The following is a 12,044-nucleotide window of genomic DNA, read 5'->3' as shown; positions in this document are numbered from 1 at the left end:
TCCCACTCTGTGATGCCCCTGTGCCTTTTCATTATGGCCCAATGAGCATGCCCTGGCACCACTGCTGCACAGCCTGCCAAAACATTTCAATCACTGTCGGCATTAATTAGGCCAAAGAGGAATTCAGAATGTTAATGAACTGCCCAGCCGCTTTTCAGCGACCATGGTTCACATGCTAATTTATGCAAAGCGTCCTAGCCTTTGCATGGGTTGACCGTCTTCTACCATAACAGTGTCTGGCTCAGTCTGCCCAGCCAAAGTATGGCTCTGTCGGGGCCCAGACAGCACTGCCCAGCTTGTGTCCCAGACTCTGGCTGGCACAGTAAACAGACTCCTTTTTCAATGGACTTGAAGTGGCTTTCACACTGAGCAAAAAGGGCAATTTTCTGAAGTCAAACCTTCAGCTCCTCTATTAAAAAATCTCAGGAAACACCAAAAATCACTCCCAGGATTGCTTGGCATGCATTTTTGAATTGCCAACAATCTACTTTCTGAAATAATTTATGAATGAGCAATTATTTAAGCCAGACTCAACATTCCCAATACCATTTATCTGGGGAGTAATACTGATGATGGAAGAAGCTAAACAGTCTATCTTATGGATTGGGATTGGGAGCAGGAGGCAGAAGCAGGTTGTACCAGATGTTGGGTACGGGTGCCAAACATGTCCATAAAATGGCCGAGGTACAGCCATTTTCCATCTTTCCTCCTAAGCTTTGCATTGCTATCTGGCTCTAGAGACAGAAGGGACCAAACTGGGCTTGAACTGAGCTATTTTTTCTGTCTGTTGGGAAGTAGAGCTGGACTGAGACCCAAGCCAAGTTTTAGAGTAAAGCAGACACTAATTCTTGGCACAGCTGCCCTTCATTACTAGTTACTGGAAGTAACTGATTTTTACCTTGCAAGGGTTGCACAAATTACCACACTTTCTGTGGTGACCAGCGTGTATTTTGTCTTTAATGTGCAGGTCGTTAAGAAAGTATTCCTTTTGCACATTTCCATTATGTTAATGTCCAGTCACCTAACATCCTTCAACACTGGCCAAATACATTTGCTCTGACCAGTGAAAGTGGTCTGATACTGTATATCAATAAACATGGTAGCACTGTTAGGCTGGTTGTAAGCCTGATGAACCATGCCTTGGTTTTATAACTCAAGCCACAATGTAGTGAGTGTAAAGAGGAAATTGCTCTTACAAGGTAATTCCTGGTAAAACTGTTACCAGGCTACCTCATTGCATTGCAGGGGGTTTCATTTGAGCAATGTGGTTTAACAGTGTGTATGTTTTTTACCATTGTTTATTATTAATTGTAGTAGCTTGCAACAAAATAATTGCAATAAATGACAAAATGTTTCAGTAGTCACAGGAAAATTATTTTTTTTAAGTCTACTTAATTAAACTTCTTTGTAAATCTGAAATCACTAGATGTGGTTCAACTTTTACATCTTTGCATCTGCACAAAATAAAAAAAATGTTTTTAAACAATTGTTTGCCCCAGATTAATCTAAAAATGTATGTATTCTCTCTTTATTTTTGTCTCACAGTTCAACTGGCAAGTTTCCACTGCTGCTGTACCTGCAAAAGTATCTGTCCTTAAGGCTGAGGTAGTAGATTGAATAGTTGTGGGGTTTAAGTCCTCCCTCTGAGATAACTATACAGTCTACTGTCTTTCCTAAGGAGACAGGTTGGTCTGCTGTGATGCCGAGGCCTGTGTGCACACGGGACACTCCATGGATAAACAACTCGTGGAGTGAGTGAAGTAGATTTAAGAGGAACCGATTGCTGATACAAGAAAGTCTGGCCTATTGTAACAACTTGTAGTAAACTTGGTACAGACTGAGTGCAGTCTTGTTTATTCTTTGGTGCCTGAAGTTGAGCCTAGCAGGGTGAGGTAGTAGGTTGTATAGTTTGTGGGATGGAGTGAATCCTACTCAGGTGATAACTATACAGTCTATTACCTTCCTTGAGAGGTACAATGAGTGCTTAGAACGACGCTCACTCGCACTGAACGAGTGGTGAAGGAGCCACTCTGATGCCATCTTGTGGCCAAAGACTATCATCACTCTGGAAATCATCTAAGATTTGGGACTTTACTGTGTGCATCTGTGGCTGTATTCACAAAACATCCTCAAGATACAAGTAACTCCTAACAGGCAGAGTTAATTCTACAAATAAGGAATGTGGTGTTCCTAAAATTAGGATCCCTAGATGCAGTGAAGGACTCCTAAAAGATCAACTTTCAGCATTTTGTAAAAACGAAATAATAATGAACCTTCAATCCATATTTTGACAATCCCAACTGGCTCATATCCATCCAGCCATCTAAAGTGAACTGAATTTGTTCCTCCTGCTCCAGTGACCATAACAAGGAAGATCATACATGAAACATGATGACATCCTTGTTAGGACTGAACAATCAATTGAAATTTTATCAAAATCACAATACGGCCTAATACCTAATACAATTTTCAAATCACAGGAGGCACAATAGTTGTTAAAGCTGTGTGTCAAAGCACCATTTTAAATCAAATACTGTGGTGCTGCAGAGATGACCTACATATCATATTCTACAGACTTAAGAAAACATCTTTATTTCATACAGATCCTGCAAAAGTCACACATCATAATTGCAGTATCAGCCCTAATCCATAGCAATTGGGTCAACCCCACCTACTCTTGCTCTTATCAGCCCTTAAGAAGAAACTCTGAGGTGGTTTTGAGGTATTTTTAGGAGGACTCCTGGTGGTAAGATAAAATCTGCAATAAATACAGCCCCAAAATGAGTTATAAGTAATAATTTATCACTTAAGAGTCAGCCACACTACATAACCTACAGAAGACTGGAAAAGGATTACATCACATATTAAATTGGCAATTTCTCTGTAATTGGATTGCAAGGGACATTTATCAGATACATTGGATTGTTTGTTTGTGAATAAAGAAACACTAAAAATCTGACTTCCTACTGCTTTGATTGTCACTGAATCTGATGCATCGCTGAAAAAGGCCACATGTCACAATGCTCTTTGAGTGAGGGTTAAACAAAACATATCTCTCTACAAACCTACTGAGTTAAGTTTTATTTGTAAGCTATTTAGTCTTGTATAAGTCAGCAACTTATAAACTTCATTGTGGCCTTGCAGACTCATTGATTTTAATTTAATTTCTGATTCATGGTTCAGCCAAAAGTGCCAGTCAAAGTCTTACGCATGCAGAAATAGATGAGACCCTGTGGTTTAAGCTTTCAATAATAATAAAATAAAATGCTGTGTCATGACATATTTAGCTGTAGAACTGCTTTTAAGTTGTGGCCAGTAAATATACATAATCTGTCTACAGCAGGCAGGAAATAAATACTCACATCAAGACAGCATTCATAAACATTAAACAAGTTTAATGCAGGTTTAAGTTTAATTTGACTTCAGAGTCAAATTATTATGGTATGCACAGAAAAATGCAGCTGAACAGTCTTCTTAAATTGAGGAAATAACTAACCACACCTCACCTCAGCGCCTACAGACACCACGAGGAAGTTAAATGAATTTATGAAAAAAGAACTTAACACAATAAACACCATTAAAAAACACAACAGCACAACGATCATAAATGCTGACAAGTCAAAGAAAATGATGTATTTATCTTTGAATTAAATCAATGTACAGTACCAACAAATGATTGCTCAAAAACTGGTGCAAAATGGTGACTCAGGAAATACATATCATATTCTGATAAGCTGATGGTTTTGTGTCTTGTTTCATTATATTCCTTTTGGGTGCACTGCACATATCTTGGGGTGGCACTGTATTTCATAACAAAATTGCAAAACTAAAAAGGTTGTTGGGTTGGATGATTTCATCACTTTTGAAGACGTATTAATTTCTGTAAGTACTTCACATTATTTGTTAAAAACTAAGAAAAATTCATCTGTTATTACAAACCAGTACAAATAATAAAATCTGTAAAGGATAATGTTCACGGTGGTAGTAAAACTAATACTTGATCACTTATTCATGATATTATTTTTCTCTCTTTTAGGTGACCTTTTTTTTATCCTAAAGTTTTTTTTTTACCAACTTTTTCTGTCTGATCTTTCTTTATTTAAAATCTGCAAATAAAAAAAGATGAAAAAAAAAAAAACCCCAAATAAATATAAATACATCTGTAAAATATAATGCCATTCAACAGCAATACATGCTACCTTTCTTGAACTTGTCTGACTGTTGCTGACACCTTGTCAGAGACTAGGTGACTAGTGTTGTGGTAATTTTTTAAGCTGTGCTTTGTGATATTCTTGTGTTAGACTGCACTGTTTTGAAATGTGTTTCTAGCATTTACACAGGTGAACAAACTATAATTATCAGATTTCAGTGTAATCCAATCCAATATATCAAGAGAACAAACTACACATATAAAGAATTACTATACTTAAAGACCTGCCTGATGCAGTCTGAAAAAATGACAAAGAACTGCAGGGCTCTTCTATTACATTGTACACGTTTCTATTTTTAAGTGTACATGCTGCACAAAAAGGATGTCCCCAAAGTAATGATGAATTTAGTTACATTTAAGGTTGTTTCCAATACAGCGTGCCTCCTGTTAAAATGAATGAAGAACCGGAACAGAAACAGAAAAACAACAGTGATCTGAAACTTAAAACTAAAGCTTTTTAAGACATGTGGAAGTTGCCCTTTTCCTTTCGCAATACACACAGACGGACACACATGTTAAACAACATATACATGAAACACATTCTGAACATTAACAGTCCTTTCAATGCACATGAATCAATGTGTTTACTGTAACGGTCTTAAAAAGCAGACTATCAATTTTCATGTACATAGATGTGAGACCAAATTACAAGAAAATATGAATAATATAGTCTGTCTACATTCATAATTTACATGCATCAAATAAAATAATCTCAAATTCAATGCCTATTACTCCATTACTCTCTAGTTTACCCAGGTCTCCAAGCTTTAGAAATAAAACTAGCACATACTGTCCCACTGAGACCAACTTCTCATTTTCATCAAACCAAAATAATTCAGGATTTTTGTTCTTCATTCTTTAAAAGGTGCACACAGTTATCATATAGTAAGTCATGTTTATCATAAGTAACAAACAAAACTAAGTAGAATTGGAATATGGGGCACATGCTAAAACATTCAGACAATAGCATGGCTGAACAGTGCTAATTAGAAGTAGTAGTAGTAGTTACATTATTTGTACTCATCTACCCAACAAACTCTACCTGAATCGAGAAAAACCTGGATGTGTACTCAGAGCTTGCAGAAGAGTGCACTCCCAAAAGGGCAACCCCCGAGTCTTGGGTCAGATTCTCCTGGAAATCGGTAGAAATTAGTCTGTGCTTTAAATTGTTCTTTGGTCTTTAAGAACAAAGTAGCACACAAACATGGAATGTTTTCCCTTCACTCTATTTTGCCCACACTGTTCATGTTACTACTGAGATTGTTGTCGGTCGTTTGGCTTGTCTGAGATCCTTGATTTTCATCGCCACATGTGACATACCGTCTCCAGATCTTCAGGTATGCCGTCTTGATCTTTTGTATTTTGAATGCATACACAACTGGGTTTATAGCCGAGTTAGCGTGGGACAGCAGGATGCCGACATAGAATGCTGCTAACGGTACATCATCTAGTTTACCAAAGTAAGCGATGGTGTTCATGATGTGCAGAGGGAGCCAGGACAGGGCAAACAGAGCCAAGACCAGAGCCAGAGATCCTGCCAGCTGTTTCTCTTTCCTCAGGTAGTTCTGAGACTGGTTTTGGATGCCATTGCCTGGTTTATCTCTGAGGTTTCCTTGAATAGTACAGAAAATGCAGATGTACAGTGCAGTCATCACCAACAGTGGGGTGAGGGTGCAGAGGAAGAAGTTGAAGTAAACCAGATACGACATGGGTATCACTTTGATGAACTGGCATTTGTTGGTTGAGTTGGTTGAGTTAGACAGGGTTTCGTGGTTGTACCATCCGAGCATGGGAGCAAAACTCAGCGGTATTGCAACAACCCAACATGCTGCCACCGCAAGCCATGAATGTTTCTGAGTCACAGTCTGTTTGTACCTATAGAAAAAAAAGCAACGAGTATCATCATTTGTGTATTCAAAACATACACAGTACAATTAGAAACTACATTCTAAAAGCATTCATATACATTCTAAAACTATAATTGACTCAATATTTTGGTGAAACATTTTGAGTAAATTAACATATTCAGTAAATGTTATAAGTGTGAAATCATTTAAAGGAGCAATATGTAGAAACTGCCCCCTCCAACAATGAGTACTGCAATGCAAATAGCAAGTTGAAACCATAGCCCATATATTAAAAAAGTTGGATTCCTATTTAATATATGATCTGTGTTCTGAAACAAAATGCAATGATTTGCAAATACTGTTCAAGTTACAAATTAAAAACTGATACACTTTATTGTTTATTGTGGATGTCTGCAACACATTTCAAAAATTTGGAACAGGAGCAACAAAAGACTAGTGAAGTTGTGGAATGCTCAAGAAACACCAGTTTGGATCATTCAACGGGTAAACAAGGAAACAGGTGACAGTACCATCATCAGGCTCAGTCGTTCAGGTTCAGACGAGGTTCACTACTTTATAAAAAAAACTGTGTAGTCAAATAACCCAACGATCAACGCTTCTCAGCACAAAACTGCTGGAATGTAGGTATTTCATCATCTACAAGGTAAGGATCAAGGCTGAAACCCAATACTGAATGCTTGTGACCTCTGACCCCTCAGGCAGCACTGATTTAAAAACAAACATGATTGTGTAAAGGACACAACATTGGCTCTGGAAGACTTCTGAAAACCGTAGTCAGTAAACAAAGTTTGTGGCTGCATCGACAAATGCAAAATTAAGACTCAAGACCAAAATGAAAGCCACATATCAAAAACACAGCTGACCTCTTTGAGGCGCGAGCTCATCTGAGATGGACTGACACAAAGCATTTAAGCGTGCTGTAGTCTGATGAGTCCACATTTCAGCAGGTTTTCAGAAATATTTGACATTGTGACCTCTGGGCTGAAGAAGAAAAGGATCATTTCCCAGAGCCTTCGTAGCACTACGTGCATCGTAAGTTGTATTTTAAGGTCTCCCTTAAGGTTACGGGCTGTTTCCCAGAGTTGGAACAACCTTAAGGGAGACCTTAAAATACAACTTACAACGCATGTAGCGCTACGAAGGCTCTGGGAAACGGGGCCCAGACTGTTACCACCACTAACATCAAAAGCCAGCATGGGTAACTGTCTTATCTCTGAGGGCCCCATTAATGCTGAAAGGCACATGCAGGTTTTGGAGCAACGTATGTTGCCATCCAGACAACATCTTTTTCAGTCGTTCCTGCTTATTTCAACAAGACAATGTCAAGACGCATTCTGCATGACACATTACAACAGTGTGGCTTCATAGGAAAAAAGTTCAGGTATTTGACCGACCTGCTAGCAGTCCAGACCTGTCTCCCATAGAAAATGTGTGGTGCATTATGAAGTGCAAAATACACCAACAGAGTCCCTGGATCCTCGAGCACCTGGGTTTGTATATTATGCATGAATGAGAAAGAATTTCACTTTCTGAACTTAAACAATTAGTGTTCTTAGTTCCCATACACTTACTGAGTGCTCTTAAAAGAAAAGGTGAAGTGTATTATAAAAACAATAAAAATCACCAGTTTGAACATTAAATATCTTGTCTTTTACTGTATTCAACTGAATATAGGGTCAAATGTTTTTGGAAATTATTGCATTCTGTATTTATTTACATTTCACACAATGTTCAAACTTTTTGGGAATTGGGGTTGTATTACTCATTGTAACTGTGGCTGGGAAAACGTGAACAAAGGCTCATTTCACCTGATTTCACAGAGAATCTAACCCGGTGGCAAGTACAATTATACAGAAATAGCCAATCTTCTCTGCCATGGTCTTGTTTGCTTATGTAGTATTAAAGTCAGACATAACCAGCTAAAACCTCCTCGTAGTAGCTTTAAATGCACTCTTTTTAAAAGTGCATGAAACATTTACTTCAGGAAAATATCAGTCATTGTTACCACAAACAGTAAATCAAAGCCCTTTTCTGAAATGCAAGTCATGCACAAGGATCAGAGGTTGAGCTAAAATTGATAGAAATATTAAGTTTATGATTCAGAGCAATGCTTAGCAGCACTATTTTAATATTCCTCTGCATGATAAACCATAAAGAAGAAAATCTTACCTGAGAGGTATATACACCCGGAGGTATCGGTCCACTGCAATAGCTGTGAGAGACAAAACTGAGACGAGGGTCAACAGGATGACCACGCAGCTGATGAAGAGACAGCCGTAGAATGAAGTCTCCACTCGTCCATCCACCACCACAGCCAGCGGGATGGCCACACAGCCGACCATGAAGTCAGCCACAGCCAGAGAAACTATGAGGCAGAAGGTTGGCTGTTGAATGCACTTACTGGTCCACAGTGCCAAAATAACCAGCATATTACCAAGGCAGCAGCTAACAGCAATGAGCACTTCCAACAACGTGTAGATCAGTTCTGCCACAGTCATTGTGCTTCTTATCCAGCAAATGTTTGATAGGAAACAGTGAAGCGTGTCTGAATGTTAGTCTGAGCTTGACTGTGCTCTGCCGTGCCATTTATCACTCACATCTCAGATCTTGTGAAACCTTTGAGGAAGTCCTGAGCCACTGCTTCTTTTTTTTTTTTTAAGTTGTATTGCTTTTGTATCAGAGTTTTAGCAGGGTTACTTAAAGCTACTGCAAGAAACTTTCATATTTTGTTGATTTTAGAGGCCCCTGTGGACATAAGCGGTCAAAACATCAATAACAAATGTCAAAAATAAAATTATCTAAATAGAAAGCTCTTCCTGGTTCCTTTTAACTGGCTAATGTACTACTCACTGTAACTTTTGCTGGGAAACAGACTTGTTTTATCAGATTTCACAGAGAATGTGTCCCAGTGGCAGGCATGAAGAATAACTATAAAGAGCCAATCTGGTGGTCTTATTTGTTTATCTAGGTCATGTAGCGCTATCAGTATTAAACTGACACTGTTTCATAGCCAGTTAAAACACCTTATAGTAGCTTTAATATACTGCATCTGTTTGTCATTGTATGGTAGCATTTAACTTTTAATGTTGTCATATAACTGCCAAGTCTGACAGAAAAAAAACTGTAGGCTGTTGCAATAAATTATACAGCCTACAGGCTATGATATGAGCCCTCACATTTCTTCTGTCAGGAGGAAATGAGAATATATGACAACAAATTTACTGGGACAGATAAAGATCTACCAACAACAACTGTGAAGTGTTTCATTTTCATTAGCTCACATAAACAGCTTTAAGGAATCTTATTTGCATAGAAATGCTTGAAAAGATTTGTGACTGTAAATAGAAATTTGTCATCATTTTAGGTGCTGAAACAGACATCCTGGGGCTTGAGAGAGATTAACCACAACCACACTGCATTTACTGAGGTCAAAATGACACAGCAAGTAAAAAATCAACTGACAGACTGAGCTGGCATTTTTTATTTTAGATCAGTATGACATCTAGTTTGTTTTCTTATAATCACTGAATGTAGTTTTGAGAAATAACCCCCGCTTCTCTCACCCTGATCCTAATCTAAACTCTACGAATGCTCTCACGTTATCTTGTCTTTGCACTTGTGACTGTAGCGGTGGTGGAACTACGCATCATCTCATGACACAATTGACAGACATAAATTAATGTTACTGACAAACAAAAGACTTCAGAATATCTATATCAGGAATCAAAACTGTATCTTACCACTGCACTTTGAAAATGACCTCAGCTATTCCACCCAAAACAAAATGTATTAGTAAAATCTGTTGTTTTGTTGATAAACGTGTTTTCTGTAAATACCATTTGAGTCACTTTTCTGCTACTTCGCTACTAAAACACCCCAAGTTGACCCCCCCACTGGACCAAAGCATTGGGGAATTTTATTTTCAGGGCATGTATTTATAATATGTTTTCTAAACAGTTAGAATACAGTAAATACAGTGACATGGCTCAGTTGTAAACAGACGTAATATTTGGCAACCTAAACAGCGGCATCTGTTGGTTAAGACGTACTACAGAGACAAAGTCCCCCCACCTTGATCCTGTTGAATTATGTCATGAATTAAACATATTTGTTCATTTAAAAAATAATTTTACAAGTCATTAAAGTTGCAATTTACATTTTTTATTGTTGTTGAAAACACAAGACATCAACACTGCATTGTCAGATTCTTTATAAAGTGACTATAGTTGTTAACTTTTTGAAATTGTAAATGTAAATTGTAATTCTAACCGTTATAAAACACTAATTTATAACAGCAGATTATATAGTAGGGGTGCATGATTAAAAAAAAGTTATACTGTGATTATTTTGATTGAAATTGCGATATGTGATACAATTAAAAGAAATGATCATCTTTGCATTACAATCTTCATTTTTACTAAAAAAAAAAAAAAAATCTAAAACATAATTATTCAATATTTGTTGGGGTCTGTACCAATTTTTTAGGCCAGAGGATATCTGTAGTGCTACAGTACTTCATTATAATGCTGTTTTCTCACACACATTTCCTTTTTAAAAATATTTCAACTTTGTTCTTGTTCTGCGATTTGGATATAGCACTCAAATATATATTACTATTACACAGTAATATTTTTAAATCTTCAGTCAGCTTTTAGCGCTGACCTACTGTAGGGCCCTGTGAAATCTGTGTTATGACTTTTTTAAATTCTCAATTCCCGCCATGATTGCGTTGTCACAGAAACTCTAGGGCCCTGCCTTAATGCTCGTCTATCACTGATCCACTGGGTCCCCGTCAAAAAAAGATACTTTCCCTCAGGCCTTAGAACTTTACTGTAATTCACTTGTTCAGCGATAAAGAAAATAACAGATTAAACAGATTTTTGGTTAACATAAGCGTTTCCGTTAGGCGTCAGCTTGTCCAGCCTGTCTCGAACAAATGAGAGAAATTCCGGTCAAATATTATCATGTTTATTTAAAGTAAAAAATATGCAAGAGTGTTTTTTTTTTTCTTTTTGCGATTTGGTACCCTCAAACCAAACATCAAGCAAGTGCAGTAGCACAAGACCTTACAAGACAGTTAGTATTACTTATTACAGCAGCAAGAAGTCCAGCTCAGCATCTGTCTGGAGACCTTTAATTTTACAAAGTTCTCACCAACAACTAAAAGCCAGTCCAAGATGTACCTTTGTCCAGCAGTCTCTTGCTTGGTCACTTTCTATTATTTCCCAATTTCGTTGTGCAAACACTTGTCACCAGTTCAGTAACGACACTAGCTCCACTCCCCATCAGCATTCCTCATTGACTCACCCTGCTTCAGGCCTGAAAACAACCTCCTCTCAGCCAAAGCTCCTGTGCTTGTGGTTTAAACACCTACTCCCCTGACGCTCCCAGCTGAGCGAACTGCCAACCAGTATCAGTTAACTAAGCAAAAAGTAAAGCTTTCTTGTTCATCAGTAAACTCCGTAAATCACAGAGTCAAGGCAGAACTGCCAGAGGACACCAGAGGGAAAACCAGAAAACATTTTGTCATAAAATGTGATCCAGTTTTACTTTGACCAGTTTGGCCCACTCAGAATAGATTTTGCTGATAAAGACTTTGCAGGCTTCTCAGAAATTTAAGCCTCCATAACCGCAGAGCACTGTCATCACTGTGATGGTATATCTTTTCACTACAGAGATTTAAATATGTTGGACGTCAACGGACTCTCCTAGTAAAAAAAAAACAACAACAACAACAACAACTGTGATTTCCAAATGGTGGAAACTCTGGTTAACAAGTACCAGCTTTTAATATACTTTGCAACAACTGCAACCATCAATGAAGCAACCCTGCTTATTTGTTTTAGAAAAAAAACATAAATATTGAGGCACTGAATTAGTTTTACAGTTGGCTTAAACATAAACCATATGCACAATATTCCATTATTTAGAATACACCGTATAAATAATATGAAAATTTTAAAAAT

General features: G+C 37.7%; 1 protein-coding gene across 1 annotated transcript; it reads right to left on the bottom strand.

The window, feature by feature from the left end:
• Positions 1 to 4,238: 4,238 nt before the first annotated feature.
• LOC146332044 (adenosine receptor A1-like) lies at positions 4,239 to 9,250 on the bottom strand. Its single transcript, XM_084745550.1, has 2 exons — positions 8,248 to 9,250; positions 4,239 to 6,085 (listed from the first exon to the last, which is right to left on the bottom strand). Exons 1-2 carry the CDS (start codon positions 8,574 to 8,576, stop codon positions 5,431 to 5,433), a joined length of 984 nt encoding a protein of 327 aa, XP_084601676.1. The 5' UTR covers positions 8,577 to 9,250; the 3' UTR covers positions 4,239 to 5,430.
• Positions 9,251 to 12,044: the final 2,794 nt, after the last annotated feature.

This window comes from Lutjanus erythropterus, chromosome 2 (genome assembly GCF_056507025.1).
Source record: "Lutjanus erythropterus isolate fLutEry1 chromosome 2, fLutEry1.hap2, whole genome shotgun sequence".
Lineage (NCBI taxonomy): Eukaryota > Metazoa > Chordata > Actinopteri > Lutjaniformes > Lutjanidae > Lutjanus > Lutjanus erythropterus.
Note: the sequence above shows the minus strand (reverse complement) of the source record. Positions and strands in the feature narration are given on the sequence as shown.